This window comes from Equus asinus, chromosome 8, assembly GCF_041296235.1.
Source record: "Equus asinus isolate D_3611 breed Donkey chromosome 8, EquAss-T2T_v2, whole genome shotgun sequence".
Classification (NCBI taxonomy): Eukaryota; Metazoa; Chordata; class Mammalia; order Perissodactyla; family Equidae; genus Equus; species Equus asinus.
The window spans coordinates 84,587,573-84,603,859 of NC_091797.1; the positions used below are offsets into that span (position 1 = coordinate 84,587,573).

At 44.0% G+C, this 16,287-nt stretch overlaps 1 protein-coding gene across 13 annotated transcripts in view; it reads right to left on the reverse strand.

Annotated features, from left to right (window-relative positions):
- CIT (citron rho-interacting serine/threonine kinase) overlaps positions 1-16,287 on the reverse strand; it is a 154,492-nt gene that overhangs the window by 9,248 nt on the left and 128,957 nt on the right. For 7 of the 13 annotated variants that reach the window (XM_070516168.1, XM_070516166.1, XM_070516163.1 and 4 more), the window contains 13 exons: positions 13,663-13,800; positions 12,939-13,119; positions 12,175-12,266; positions 11,570-11,674; positions 11,159-11,328; positions 10,346-10,390; positions 9,823-9,903; positions 9,552-9,687; positions 7,785-7,924; positions 4,263-4,355; positions 2,631-2,739; positions 2,404-2,532; positions 1,688-1,768 (listed from right to left, as the gene is read on the reverse strand). In XM_070516168.1, the coding sequence (XP_070372269.1) occupies positions 1,688-1,768; positions 2,404-2,532; positions 2,631-2,739; positions 4,263-4,355; positions 7,785-7,924; positions 9,552-9,687; positions 9,823-9,903; positions 10,346-10,390; positions 11,159-11,328; positions 11,570-11,674; positions 12,175-12,266; positions 12,939-13,119; positions 13,663-13,800 (1,500 nt within the window). The remainder of the gene's footprint in view (positions 1-1,687; positions 1,769-2,403; positions 2,533-2,630; positions 2,740-4,262; positions 4,356-7,784; positions 7,925-9,551; positions 9,688-9,822; positions 9,904-10,345; positions 10,391-11,158; positions 11,329-11,569; positions 11,675-12,174; positions 12,267-12,938; positions 13,120-13,662; positions 13,801-16,287) is intronic. The other 6 variants (XM_070516170.1, XM_070516169.1, XM_070516167.1 and 3 more) reach the window with 1 other exon arrangement.

Consider the following 16,287-nt stretch of genomic DNA (forward strand, 5'->3'; position numbering starts at 1 on the left):
TGGCCACCATGGAAGAACAGTGTGGGGCAAAGAAGGATTAAAAGAGAGAAAATCAAAACCTGGCTGCAATGCATCCTTGGACCCAGCAATCCCTCCTAAAGGAACTGACCCTACACCTACAGCCACATGCCAACATAATGGGGCATGTTCAATTTTATTCACAACCATGTTGTTAGAACAGAGGATGAGAACCAACTCCAGTGCACATTCCAGGGGATCAGTTAAGCAAATTATGGTACATCTATGGAATTCTACACAGCTGTAAAAATACACGAAGAAGCTCCGTATGTTCTGATATGGGGAAAAAACTGAGGTGTATCTGGTGCATAAAACAAAGGTTCAGAATAATGTGTAAAGTATGCTGCCAAACAGATAAAAAAAGAAGGGGGAGGTGGAGGATAAGAATATATCTGTTTTTTGTGTCTGTATTTGCATACAGGATTGGAAGGATAAGAAACTCCTAAAAGTTCTTTTTTCCCTTGGGGACGTGGGGACAGAGAGTCTGGGAGTCAGGTAGCATGGATGAGACTTTTCATTGTATACCTTTTTAAACTGTTTGATGTATACATTTTCAAACAACTTAAATATAAAAGGACTAAGTTCACAGATATCTCTGGTCTTAATATTATATATCTCTATCACAGTGTCATTGAAACTCTAGGATATGATGGGAGCTGTTTTGTCTTAAAGGGAAAAGGGGATTATCACTGTTGATCCTTGTGGTAAACTACTTAGAGTATTAGTCATGCTTCCCAGTACCCAGGCCCCCGTGGAGTCTCCTTGCCTTGAATCTGGGCTGACCCTGTGGCCTGCTTTAATCAGTAGAATGTGGTGGAAGCGAGAAGGCCTGCGAGCTTCTCTTTTGCGCTCTTGGAAGAAGCCCAGGTGGAGAGGAACTGAGGCCACCAGCCCAAGCGGAGCTCTCACCAACTGCACCAGTTGCCTACCCTTCGGTAAGGCCGTTTTGGACTCTGTAGTTGTCCCAGTGCCCCCACTGACACCACATGAAGCAGAACTGCCCAGTCGAGCCACAGACTCTTGGGCAGTGAGAAGCTGCTGTTGTTTTAGTCACTAAGTTTCAGAACTTGGTATGCAGCAATAGATAAATGAAATAGCCTTAAAGGGTATTTCAGCCATAATGGTATTTCAGAACATTCACACAGACACGTAGGTACATATTTGTATATATGTGTATGCTTATGTGTGTGTGTTTACACTTTGACCCAGCAGTTCCACTTTTAGGACTTATGAGCAGGGGATACTTTTTGACAAGTGTGCAAATTAGTACAAGATGTTCAGCACAGTGTTGCTTACACTTACTAAAAGAAAGGGCATGACCTAAATGCTCCGCCTACTTAGAAGTGGTTCTACTGACAGGTGTTCAGCTAGGCCATGGGACACTGAGGCCTTTGAGATGATTTAAATACACTCACAAGGAATGGTCTCCTTTCTATCATGAGAGCCTAACAAATATTTCACAAGGCAGCTGGATTTGGTTTATGCAGTTCTTCATCAAGCCTCAGAATCTTTGCCCTCAACACTTATGCGGGTGACTACTACATATGGTGCTTGCTGTCTAATGGAATCCACAAGCAGGGGCTTAGGCCAAAAAGAATTCCACCTGTAATTCCTTCCCAGGACACGAGCTGCTGGCAGAAAAGAGCCCTCCACACCTTGTCTCACTTACCAAAGGCCAAAGGTAAGCGACTCCACTTGAGATCATCTGTGCGGCTACGTCTTCCGTAAGAATCCACGAACACCCCGAATTCTGCAAGGAGTCAGAGCCAGGGGCATCAGCATACCCAGAGGCAGGGGGTATCAATGACACTCATTTCGATGGAAGAAAAAGGAATGGAGCCCAGGGGACCACCAGCCAGGTTTAACGGGATCGTTAAAACCTAAGGACCTCTGCCAAGCCACATCTCTGTGATTTATTAAAGGAAGAGGGTTCAAGTGAGAGCAGGGAGAGAGGAAAGGAGGGAGAGATGGAAGGAGGAAGAGACGGAGAGGGGGAGGGAGGCACGGAGGAAGGGGGAGAAACAGACTCGGAGACAGGAAGGAAGAGACAGAAACACCTAGAGATTTAACAGAAAGAAAGAAGAAATATCAAGGGAGGGAAAAAAAGAAACAAGGAAAGGAAGAGACAGAGAAGAAACAGAAAGAAGCAGGGACAGAGAAGGAAAGAACTGCCTGCCCTATGCGGAGACTATGACAGATCAGGACCAGGCTAGTTCCCTGCTGGGGGACAGGGACCCTCAGGGGCCTTGGTGGTGCTGGAATGACATTCTCTGCACTCCCAGCAGGACCCGCCCTTCCCCAGAGCCCACTGACCACCTGAGCCCCGAGTGGACCCGGTCTGGGACTCCTGGTGCCTGTGAGCACTGAGTTCCAGCCCGGACTCACCGTGGAAGCAGAGCAGGTACTCCTCCCGCTGCCCTGCGCTGTTCACCTGCACGATCGAGACAGGAAAGCTGTTGGAAGAGGAGGCAAACACAGCCGGCGCCAAGGAATGGTCGTTCTTATCCAGGAATTCTGTAAAGGCAGGCGAGAAGCGGGGCTTCAGGAGTGTGCTCGAGCTGGCAGCAGGGAGGAGGCAGAGTGTGGGCTGGGGAAGAGGACTCGGGCCCTACCCTCAAGTGTGTACTGCTTCATGTCAATTTCGTAGAATTTATTGGTTCCGATGAGGATACTGTAATTGGTGAAGTGGATGCAGCTGCAGGGCTCTGAGGTCTCTATCTCCTGAGACAGAGGGCAGAAGAAGAGAAGGTGAGCGTTGACACAGGGCGGCCACATTTCCACCACCATTCTATTTCCGCCTTATGCATCTAACCAAGCCTGGCAGGCGGTCACCACCGGACTTGTTCACGTTGTCGGTCACACAAAGTACATTCAGTCTTTTCATCACCCTCACAAGGACCAATGATCCCTCTGCTACCTCTGAGTTCCAGGCAACTCTAGACTGATAAGGGCAAACCGCAGCCAAAAATGGGTCAGAAACACCAATTCGCTGAAAAGAGAGCGCTTTAAAAATACATTTTTATCAGAGGAAAAAGCCTGGAAAAATACACCAACTATTAACAGTGGTGGTTAGAGAGTGGCTTTAGTTTCCTTCTTTTTGTGGCTGCTAAGTTTCTATTTTGAAGCCCCATTACCTATATAATTATCATCATCACTGTTGGCATCTGAATTATCTGCTTCCTAATTACTTCCATTTGTTTTCAGGCCAGACCTAATGGCTTCAAACACCTCAGCATGCTTATTCAAAACGGTGGCCAGGAATTATAAAGAAGCGATGATTTCTAAGAATTTTCCTGAAGCTAAGAGTTCAAACTCTAATCAGCACTGTCATTGTCACTGACTATTTATTGATCACCTGCTAAGTGCAAGGAAACTTTCAGGCACCATGACACAGTGAAATGAGAGGAGGTCAAACTTCAGTTTGAGTCTCAACTTTGTAACTTAGGATCTCGGCCAGACAATCATCTTCCCCGAAAATTGGGGATTACCACCCCTGCTTTTCAGAACTGTTGTGAAAGGTATTTGCAAAACAGCTGGCTCAGCCTCTGGTACCAGTAGGTGCTCAATAAAAACACAAACTAAACTAGCAAGAGCCCCTACAGACTGAAACAGTTTCTCTAACAGCTAATGACCCTTATATATTCGTCCCTCATTTCACTTTGAGACTAATCATGAAAGCACCTGAAATAAGTCAGGCTTATGGTAAGTGGAACATTCTTAGTCAAGGGACAACAGACAGCTTCCTCTAGGAGTGAGGCAAATGTAATGATCTAACGTGTCCCTTGTCCATACTGCCGTCAGCATCACAGCTCACTCTGCTCCCAAGAGGACCAGCTCCCTAATTACATATCAAAACACAGCTAGCACTGGCTTTTCCAAAGGTTATCAATAGAAATTTCTAGGATCTGAGAAAGATTCTGGTCTGTGCGACCAGGGACTGGCTAGGTTCTCAGAAAGAACTCCTTCCCTTTTTCTGCTGGTTCAAAAGAAGTGTCTACTCGAGCACCAAATTCCTTTCTCCCTTAACAAAAGGCTTAATTCACTGCCTCTCCAGCCAGCCCACAAACAGGAGAGGGAAAGTGCAGCTACTAGTGGCTCTGGAGCTTCCTCCAGGAAGGCAAGGTGTCTCTCTCTAAGGAGGTCACGCAGGGCTGTAGGGTGAAGGGACTACATTGTTCCCTGAGACAGCATGCTTTCCACACCAGCTGGCTGGGAGAGCAGGACAGGCAAGGCCCGGGACTTACTTTCCGAATGCAGTACTTGCTGAGGTTTTCATTGTAGCGGAGAATGACAACTTTGCTGGGCATGGCTGCACAGATGCAGAGCCCGTTCTCAATCTGAAAAGCAATCAGGGAAAAAGAAAGAAAAAGAAAGAGCATCACCAGTGTGTATCCTGGCTCCGTAGCAAAACTGGGAATAACACATCAATTTAGAGCAGGGTCTCTCAACCTTGGCATTATGGACACTTTGGGCCGGATAATTCCCTGTGGTGAGGGGCTGTTCTGTGCATTGTAAGATGTTTAGCAGCAACCCCAAGCTCTCCCATTAGATGCCAACAGTAAAACTGCCAGTTGTGACAGCCAAAAATGCCTCCAGACATGGCCCAATGTTTCCTGGGAGGCAGAATCACTCCTGGAAGAGAAACACTGATTTAACAGAGATCCGGAGAAGGCCTCAGGAAGTCCACCTGACCCCACACACATTTTGTGTGTATGTGCCTTTTGCTGGAGACAGACTCTTTTGACCATCTTGCCCCCAGGGAGGGGAAAGGCAGTGGAAATTGCTATAAGAAGTTAAAGATTTTGGTCCAAACAAAAAAGTTCTTAGTTAAGATCTGTATATGTAAAGTTCTATGTTAAAATTCTCATTTTCTAGAACAGCTGAATCCCTCACTTCACCTCCACAACTGGATCTTTGTCATTTCACTAATTGCGAAAAGCAGCTCAAATCAGTCCTGATATAAAGGTCAGCAGAGATGAGGTTGAGGGGGATAAGCTGGGATAAGATAGGAAAGAAAAACAGGAAAATGGAAATGGTTGGTAATGTTCTATTTCTTGGGTTCAGTAGTGAGTCTGTGGATGTTTACAACACTATTAGGTGTGATAATTTTATAATTTACATATATATTCTATACATTTTTTGAGTGTTTCAAACATTATAATGAAATTAATTTATAATTTTTAAAAACATTTTTGGAAATAAAATGCACATTTCTAAGTAGCTCGTCATTCACAGGAGAAATCATAAGAAATTTAGAAATATGTGGAATGATAAAAATTTACAAGGTGCAGCTAAACTTGTAGTTAGAGGAAAATGTATAGCCCTAAAATCCTTGTATTTAAAAAAAGACCTGAAAATTAATTAGCTAAACAAGAAATAAGAAAAAGAATAATAGAAGAAAGCCAGAGAAAACTGAAGTAAGGAAAAACAAAGATAAGAGTGAATGAAAAAATTAATGACAAATAAAATACTATAATAGAATCAGTAAAGCTCAGAGCCACTCCTTGGTAAAGATTAATGAAATGAGAATACCTCTGATGAAATTAAGACAAATAAGAGATATGGCACAGGTAATATTAGCGATAAAAAAGGTAACTACCATAAGAGAATACAATAAAGAACCAAAGGTAGAAAAAAGAAAAACAAGAAATTTTTTCTTTAAAAAGAAAAAAAGTCGTTAAAATTGACAAGGGTACAGAGTTTCATGTTACTCGGTCCCTGTCTGGAATTCCCAGTTCCCTCTGGCAAGGACCTTCTATCAGCCCCTTCAAGATTCACCTCCTCCAAGAAACCTTTTCAAATTAACACCTTTCTAGGACAGTAATTCTCTGACTTTGTATTCTGTTCCCTTCTTATCATTTGCCACAGTTAATCCCAACACTCACCTAAGTAACTAGGAAAAGAATCCCCCAAATGGCCAGAGGATCCTAAAACCATAAGACCTCAAAGAACGCAGGCCAAGGCCAAGTCCCCCATACAGAGACTCCTGTGGCTGACCACACCTCTCCCCTACCAGTCCTCCATCCCTCAGAATGGTCAAGTACAAGGCTCAGGCAATTACAAGGACTGTGCTCATTGAATGTTCACTGAGTGACCAAATGAGCAAATGCCCAGTCTTCTGAGAAGGGAAAGGCAATGGCTTTCAAGAGCAGAACTCCAGCCGCCTCAGAGGTTCTACAAAGGCTTGATTCAGATTTCACTGAAGTCACATATGTATGTGTGTATACACCCGTAAGTACTCAACTTTTTTAATGAAAAAAAAAAAGCTTTTTAAAGAAGCAGGCAAGCTTGAGGCCGGCCCTGTGGCCAAGTGGTTAAGTTCATGCACTCTGCTTTGGCGGCCGAGCGTTCGCCAGTTCAGATCCTGGGCACAGATCCACACACTGCTCATTAAGCCATGCTGAGGCGGCGTCCCACATGGAGGAACTAGAATGACTTGCAACAAGGACATACAACTATGTACTGGGGCTTTGGGGAGGAAAAAAAAAGAAGATTGGTAACAGATGTTAGCTCCAGGCCAATCTTCCTAAAAAAAAAAAAAGAAAGAAAAAAGAAAAAAAAGACTCTCCAGATGATTGCTTCAGGTAGCTTATATATACATTTAACAAAAAAAAAAAGCAGGCAAGCAAATATATTTATGTGCCAAATTTCCATGTGCAATTAACTACCAAAGAATTCACTTGAGTTCTCATGAAAAGACTTTATGTTATATAAATGTCATAAATTAGAATTTGCAAATTTTTAGTAATATAACATCCTTTCATCCAGTTTAGACATGGGGTTCAATGCTATATTTTTTTTAAAAGAAAAAGGTTCCATCAAGAGGATGTGGAGAAAAGGGAACCCTCATATGCTGGTGAGAATGCAAACTGGGGCAGTGACTATGGAAAAAATAGGGAGATATGGCAAAAAATTCAAAATAGAAATACCATATGATCTAGCTATTCCACTTCTGGGTGTTTGTCCAAAGAACATGAAAATGCTAATTCAAAAAGATATACACTCCTATGTTCAGTGCAGCATTATTCACAACAGCCAAGACTCGGAAGCACCTACATGCCCATCAACAGATGAATAGATAAAGAAGATGTGGTATAGATACAGTGGAATACTACTCAGCCATAAAAAAAGACAAAATCATCCCATTTGCAACATCATGGATGGACCTTGAGGGTATTACTAAGTGAAATAAGTCAGACGGAGAAAGACAAATACTGTATGATTTTACTCATATGTGGTAGATAAAAAAACAAACACACACATAGATATGGAGAACGACTGGTGATTACCAGGCAGAAGAAGTGGAGGGAAGGCAAAAGGGGGAAAGGGGCGTGTGTATGCTGATGGATGGAAACTAGACTTTTGGTGATGAACATGATGTAGTCTATACAGAAGTGGAAATATAATGATGTACACCTGAAATTTATATAATGTTATAAACCAATGTGACCTCAATAAAATAAAATTTTGTAAAAAGGCTCCATCACTCACACAAACACACACACTTTCTTTTTTTCTAACTCTGGATCATCCTTTTAGTTTTGTTAATTTTATTCTGATTTTTCTCTCTGACACTTCCTTTAGATTCAAAGCCTGTGCAAGTTTCATGGCTGCACAAATTATTTCATGTGCCTAAAGGAAGCCAGAGAAATTTAACCCAGTTTGAGGTCATACAATTTCCAAGGCCAAATTAATAAGCCCTATAGAAAGAGGGGCAGTGCTGATGTCAAGAACATTCCGCCAGCTGAGCCCCGAGGAGAGCTTACCTTGCCAGCAGCGAACAAGTGGCAGCCTTTGACAGCTTCGAAGATGTTGGGCGAGATGTCGGGCTGGGCGGGAAGGTGCGACTGTGCCAGAGACTGCTTCACCTTCTTCACGTCAACAAGACACAGGGCCCGCTCTTCCCCTGAGAGGAAAAGGAACAGCTTCTCAGTCAGTGGGAGGCCGGGAAGCAAACACACCGGACGGCAGTTCTAGCTCTAGTCACAAATAAAAGCCAGCAAGGCCACGCAGATGGACTGAGTTTCCCATAGATTCCTGTAAATACAGTTTAGGTCCAACTTTTGGATCTAAAATGAAAACATTTGCCGTCTTAGTCAAGAGTATGGAAGGAAAAAAATTCTGCAGAGGTAACATCAGAGAACGTGAACTGTACTGTCAAACATGCTCCCCACCAAAGTAAAGACAGAATGTGTTAGGCAACAAGGGGCCATCTTATAAAACAAAAGCCTTGGACTATTCCAACATGTGGATGTCACGGAAGACAAAAGAAAGGCTGAAGATTCATTCCAGATGAAAGGAGACTAACGAGACAGGCCTAAATGCAATGCACGATCCTGGACTGGATCGTGAATCAGGAAAAAATACTCTGAAGGACATTACTGGAGCCACAGGTAAACCTGACTATGGGCAGTACATCAGAATATTGTATCACAGCAAGGGTTAAATTCTCTGAATTCAAAAACTGCCATGTGAAACTATTCCGTGTGATGCTATAAAGGTGGATACATGCCATTACCTATTGGTCCAAATCCACAGAACGGACAACACCAAGAGCGAACCCTCATGTTAACTGTGGACTTTGGGTGATGATGACGTGTCAATGTAGGTTCATCAATTGTAACAAATGTCCCACTTTGGTGGGGGATGGAGAGAGTGGGAAGGCTGTGCATGTGTGGGGGCAGAGGGTATATGGAAACTCTGCACTTTCTGCTTAATTTTACCGTGAACCTAAAACCGCTCTAAAGAATAAAGAAGGAAAGCAAGAAGAAAGAAAGAAACAAACCATCAAAGCAAGAAGCTGAAGAAAAGAGCTGAGAGACCATGAAAAGCCAGTTCCTGACCATACCATTTCAGCCCCTGGATGCATCCGGCTGTGTCTGAAACAAGACCTAACTGTGGAGGTTTCAAACACTGAGCCAATAAATTATTGTTTTTCCTTTAAAAAAAAAACTAGTACCACCAATAAAGAGACAAAAAAATTTTTGCCATGGTTATATGAGAGAATGTCCTGTTCTTAAGTGATATGCTTCAGAACTTGGGGTTGTAGCTACAAATGACTCTCGAATAGTTCAAAAAAGTTAATGTCTGTGTGTATATAGGAAGAGAAAGAGAAAAAATGTGGCAAAATGTTAACAGTGGTGACTTTAGACGAAGAGTTTCTGAGACGTCACAGAAATAAGAGACAACACAGGAACAGACCAGGCAAGCTCTCAGAGGTCACGGCTCACGGAGGTATCGAGGTGATGAAGACAAAGGGTCTGACGTTTATGAGTCTCTGAGGCTCACTACTCTTGACTTGGCGTGATGGTGAGATGTTCTTTGGGGTGTCAGCCTGCACTACACTGGACACCAAGGGAACTGAGTCTGAGCAGAGAGCCATCAGCTCGGGCACCAGCAGGGACACCGAGGAAAGCTTCTGCTCCAACTTGCCACCAGGAGGGCCTGCCTTTGTGTTTCACAAGCATGATATTTGGCTTTCAAATACTTTCCCTTGAAAGTGAACAGAAAGTGCTGTGTCTTTGGCCTCCCACCTGCTATCATGAGTAGCTTCTCCAGGTCCTTGATGATGTAAATTTGGAAGACCGCTCCAATTCCTGGCACATGCGTGAGGGAGTTTTTCAAGACATTCAGTGCATAGAGCCCTTCCTCGGTGCCCACCAACACCACCTGCAAGGGCAGAAGTCCCCAACGGAATGTAAGCAGAACCACATCACCATAACAACCCCCAAAAATAAGCTGCGAAGCCGACACAGCCCTTTCTTGACTGCTTGTGGCGCTAGCCAGACACCAGCCAACCCTAACCTGGTCGCTGAAGGGCAGTGTGCAGTTCATGTCCAGACGGTCATCACCTTCCAGTTTCAGCAGGGAGTTTCCAAGCAATTTCTTTGCATATGTGAAAGAAAAAAAGAGGACATGGTAAGATTGAACTGTCCATGGCAAACCCATCCAGAGAGACACAAGCAAGAACCGAGAGAAGTTTAATGCCAGGAAGAAAGACAAGTCACTCCTAAAAACACTCAGAAACACACATCTGCTCTTGGCTCGCCCCATCTTTTGATTTGAGCTCAAAAGGCAAGACGTGAATGTTATTGGTAACTCGGGGGTGGGTGTTAATTAGCATCAGAGTTATAACACGGCTTGGACTCAGGAAGAAATGAGCGTCGTAGACGTAGAGAGCCGTTCTGTGGTAGGAAATAAGCTGAAGCTAAAGAGATGTCACCTGCAAAGAGTTAATAAGCCACGTGGAAGGCTCCTGTCCCTCCAGGCTGCAGCAAAAGTGCAAAGCACGGTGTCAGCACAACCACCAGCCTGTGAATCTCTTTACCTGAACCCAAGCAGGCAGAAGCTCGGAGAAAATACAGTCGCAGCCCTATTGTACACATACAAATATGGATTTCAGTAACAGGCTCACACGGGTAACAACGAAACAGGTCATCAAAACAAGTCTACCCAGTGAGCAGAGCTCCTCTCAGGAAGGCCCACGGTTCAGGATTTTCTGAGTGCGAACACTTAAAGTGTTGATTAGGAGCTAAGTGTCTGAAAAGAGCTGTTTCGTCTTTGGTGGAGGAAACGCCAAGGAGCGATGAGTGCTGTTTGTATCTTGGAACGTTCTAGGAGGGGTGATGCCAATCAAGGCACCCACGTTTCTAACATCTTAAGGATGAGTAGGATTTCAAACCTGCCTACGGAACAGCACATCGTGTGGAAGCAATTGAGAAGGTTATGAAAAGCCTTTCTGAAGTAGACATGGCTGTCGGCAGCCTTTTGTGCTGCTTTGTGGCCAAAATGCTTGTAACTCAAGCCTTCAAACCAAATAAACTCAACAGAGTAAACAAGAGAGGATTTCCTTATAAGTACATTTGCTGCTGTGTTGCCATAATCAAGATCTGTCACACCCCAAGAGTTGGCTACTGGTGCTGACTCCCCCATTCTAAAGGGCTCTGAGGGGAGGACCTGTGATGCCAGACAAGTCACCTCAGAGCCTGTATCTCTATCACCACAAAAGTCCCAATCATGACAGTCTCCAGCCATCAGCCCTCAGAGAGGGAGCCTGAGGAAAATCACGGCAGCCCATGGGAGTCCCACCAAGTCAGCCCCCTTTACAAAGATGAGCTCCTCTGCCCGTTTTCATACTCACAGCATCAGCTTCTGCTTTTTCCCTAGACACTCTCCCACCTGCGACAACTGATTCTAAGGCGGTGACCCAGCGCTGTTTGTCGGGGAAGCTGGGAGCTAGCAAGTAGAGGGTTCTCCCGGGCCAGCAGGTGGTATGAGGGTGAGATTCCATCTTCAGGATGTATGGGACATCTAGGAGATTCGACAGAGAGCACAGGGTTGGGTTTGGGTTCCCCCAGCTCCCACTGGGAGGGATGGCCCTGAGATAGCAGAGAGAGTGCCAAGCCACATGAGTCCTAGTTACTGCTAAGATGGAGGAGCTGAGGAGGTTGGGCCTCCTTTGCAGGCCAGTCACCCCTGTGGCCCCTCCCGCCCTTGCTGATTTGTCAAGCCCCGCCCACCTGCAGAGTGGGGCTCTCCCGCTTCTCCTCACCTGCTTTGGCTGTATTTGCAAGTTCAGAAGCACCGACGGCGCCATGAATAGATACATCCCCATCGGGAAGGCACAGCTCAAATTCTTCCACCGGCCTCTGTCCAGCTTGGTGCAAAGAGGAAGCGCAGAAAGAAAAACAAAAGAACAGGACCAAGAAAAGGGGAGAAGAGAGGAAGAGAGAAAGGGGGCGAGAGAGAGACAGTATACATGGAAAGAGGCGCACGAGAACAAAGGAGGAGGGAAAAGGTGTGCAGAGAAGGTGGAGAGGGAAGATAAAAAAAATAAAGTGTGTCAGATGAGTAGCACAGTCAACTTTCTGATGACGATGCGGATTTATGGGCTAGTTGACTGAGGCAGAAGTTCTCTGAAGGTGTATTAGCAGGTAGAATCTTCAGGGCAGCACCCTGCAGGTTCTTCAGAGGGGAGACCTATAGACGTGAGTATCGTACCAATAACCTTTAGCCAAGTCATTTGGGTTTTAGTTTTCAAAAATGGAAAATCGTAGAAGGCTCGCAACGCAGTCCAAAAAACAAAGCCTTCACGCCGACACTGGGAGACCTGGGTCAACCACGTGCAATGAAATTCCCCCTGAATCATTAATTTACCTTCTCTGGCTTCGTTGTCATAAATGAGGACTTTGGATCCCTCCAGGACGATGTACTTCCTGTCCCAGCCTTGCTGTCCTCGTTTGTTATTCCTGGGAAAACAGAGATGGGAAGGAAGAAATGTTTGAACTCAGAAGAATCAGGCGGGAGGAAGGGGTGGGCAGGGCAGGGAATCTTCTCTAGAAAAGACACTTCCCTAGGAAACATCAGGAATGCAAGTGCCAGGGGAGGGAGGAAAAACTGCCTTCCACTCTTCTAGGTTCTGGGGCTGGCCTAGGAATTCAACTGATCTAAGGGAGATGAACAGGAGAAAAGCACACAAATTTTATTTTACATGGACATGGGAGTCTCCAAAGAAAATAAAGACCCAAGGAGCCGACAGGCTCGGGTGTTTGTGTACCACGTTGAACAAAGAGCAGCAGTTGTGAAAAAGTGACTAAAATGTCCAAGAGGGCCCAAGGAAGATAAGAGTTTCTTTAACAAGGTCTGTTGGCACAGATTTCTCTCGGCCGGTCTTGACTCCTGTCTCTGGCGATAAGAATGTTTCTTTCCTCTTGGTATAGAGAGAGCAGCTTTTAGCTGAGAGTTTTATCTCCTACTTTCAAGAAGAGAAAGGGGGAGGTCAGAGTGTCCTTCTTGCACCTGCTGTTTTTCAAGTGCCTTTAGCTCAAAATAATTTTTAATGCAAAGTGGCATATTTTGGGGTGACATTCTGCCACCATTCACCAGCACCCGCCCCAGGGCAAGCCACGCTGCAACAGTACCTGGGAACCTTCATCCACCCTTCCAGGTGCAAGCTGCTGCTGGGCTCCTTGGTCTGCAGACCCGGGGAGTTCATTTTGTCACGGCAGAAGGCCTCAGTGAAGTGCGTGGCATATTCAGCTGGCAGGCCACAAGTGGCTGGCAAGCACGTGGAGCACTTGGGATGACACATCACCTGACATTCTAGGGAGGAGCAATGAACCACCTGAAAACACGCTTGGCGGATCCTGGACCATTCCCTTCCTCTGCCAGCCAACCCCCTGCCGGGCCGTCACTCTCACCCCATCATCCAGGTAATCCCTAAGCTTTCCCAGGAGCCGGGCCCCTCTAGAGAGAGGAAACGAGAGCCAAGCTCCCTGGACCCAATTTTCCTGGCTTCTCCCAGGCTGCCACAAAAAAAGGCGTAAAGGACATATTTGCACATTTCACTCGGAGCCAGCACACAGCCTAAAGGTAGGGAGAGACCAGCCTGATGAAGAGAGGCTGGAAATTAACAAAGCCGAAGGTATTTCACACAGGGGGTTGGAGACAGGAGCTGAAAACATTTACAAACTCACTCCTCTTTCAGGGGAAAAAGGGCGTCCTCCCACCAAAACTAAAAGCTTGAAAATGAATGCACTATATGATGAGGAATTTAAAAAGAACAAAAAAAACCACCTCCACGAGATAGATTTTTTTAGGTGGAGACGCACAGGTGCTGCCGCCAAGCACAGCTGCTGCTCTTACCGAGACATTTGGATGCCTGGCGTCCAAAGTGCACAGTATCCAGACACACAGCGCACTTTGTGGCTCGCATGTTCAGTCCTACATTAAATCGGTGAGGAATATTGTGGTGCATGCGCTCCTTAAGACGCCGACTGAATTCTGGAGGAAAATTTTTTAAAAAATCATTAGAGTGCTATAAACGACACCATCCAGAAGGTGAAAAGATAACCCACAGAATGAGATAAACATTTGCAAATCATCTCTCTGACAAGGAACTTACAGAATCTATAAAGAACTCTTACAATGCAATAATAAAAAGACAACTCAATTAAAAGATGGACAAAGGATTTGAATAGAAATCTCTCCAAAGAAGATAAACGGCCGAGTACATGAAAAGATGCTCAACATCATGAGTCATTAGGGAAATGCAAATCAAAACCACAATGAGATACCAGTTTGTGCTCACTAGGTCATCTAGAATCAAAAATGTGGACAGTAAGTGTTGGTGGGGACGTGGAGAAACCGGAATTCTCATACATTGCTGGTGGGAATATAAAATGGTGCAGTCACTTTGGAAGTCCCTCATAAAGTTAAACATAGGACTACCAAATGACCCAGCAATTCTACTCCTAGGTATATACCCAATAGAATTGGAAACATATGTAACCACTAAAATTGGTACACAAATATTTTTAGCAGCATTATTTATGATAGCCAAAAGATGGAAACAACCCAAACGTCCATCAATGGATTAACATAAACACGATGAGCTATCCATACCATAGAATATTATTCAGCCATAAAAAAATGAAGTATTGATACATGCTGTGACAGGGATGCATATCAAAAACATGATGCTCAGTGAAAGCAGCCAGACACAAAAGGCCACATACGGTACGATATATGAAACAACCAGAATGGCAAATCCACAGAGATAGTGAATTAGTGGTTTCCAGAGGTTGGGTGGAGGGAAAAGTGGGAAGTGACTGCTAACAGATATACAGTTTTTGTTAGGGGGGAAAAGTGGGGCCAAAAATGTTCAAAAATTAGAATGTGATGGTGGCACAACCTTGTGAGCCTTCCAAATGAGTGAATTGTATGGTATGTCAATTTATCTCAATAGGCTGTTAAAAAACCATTAGAGCAGGTTAGTTACAGATTGTGAAACTATTTTAACACTAACAGATGCATCTAGATTTACATGAATTAACTTAAAATCTCCATTATCCAGTTATTAGGAATGACAGTTTTTTAAAGAACATATTACTGGTAGGAGATTGGCTATATGAGAGCATAGATGTTTGTGGGCATAAAGAAACATATGCTTTTAAGTCAAATGTTTGTAAATATTTTAGGCATAGAAGCTTTGTCTTCCAGATGAAATCATATATCTAGAGCTTTTCAGAGTTCAGTTTAAAAATCACTATTATGAATAGAATTTCTAATTATTAAATCTATAAACTTACTGAAGAATTCTCCCTTCATGTCCAGTTCTTTCATGAAAAACCTCCTTTTGTTAAAAACCCAACTTTTAAGCCTCAAAGAACTGATTCTTACATTTATATTCCAGGCTGTTAAAATTAACAAGATTGATTTTTTTTTTCCATTTAATGGGCCCCCCTCTCAACAGTGATCTGGAACTAGTTAAAGGCAGCTTCAAACAGAGAGAAAAGCTCAGGATCCCAATTTCTGAATCCAAATTGAGTTCTCCATATAATATCGTCCCCCTTCCTTTATCAGACAGTTGCGAGGAATAAATAACACGTATGCACTTTGAAACTGTGAATATGCAACACACCCAAAGCAGGAGCTTGGAGTATTAGGAACGACTCAGGTAGCTGCTCTGTGCAGCTTTGTCGGTGGACACCAGGGCCTCCGTGTTACCATCACCACTTTGATGACTTTAAGAGTACAGCTCTTTGATTCAAAGTGTTGTGTAAACATAGGAAACAAGATGACATCCTCATTGAAGAAAAAACAACAATAAAATGCCATCAAGATTTACAACTAAAGAGGTTTGACACCATGATGCTGAGCCACAGCTCTACTCCACGTTCCCTAAGACTTTCCAAACCACCTTCCCTGGCCCTTTTTTTCAGGTCCTTTCCATCTCTAGGTAGATAGAGTACTTTTGAGACCACAAAGAAAACTCACACGGTTGGTAGGAATATAAATTGTCACAAACTACCAATACTCAAAATGCATGTAATCTTTAACCCAACAATTCATTTCCCATGAACTTATCCTATAGCCATAATGCCCACAGAAGTACAGGATGTTCACTACAGGGTGTCTGTGGGAACAAGGAATTGGAAATAACCTAAATGCTCATCAACAAGGGTCTGTTTAACACATGAATCATACACCCGCACCATGGAATATTATGCAGCCCTTTAAAAGGTTGACGTTGATCCATATGTGTTAATAAGAAACCCTCTAAGATAATGTTTTAACTAAAAGAAGAAAGGTGTTTTGCAGAGTATAACACAGTGTGCTATGATAATTACAAAAGAAAAAAGGGCTGAGAAAAATACGCTCATTTTCTCATACTCTTTGAATATACACACATAAGATACATGAACAATACGTGGTTACATACATGAACTAGTGCCTGAAGAACATAATGGTTGGCTCTGAGTAAGGGAA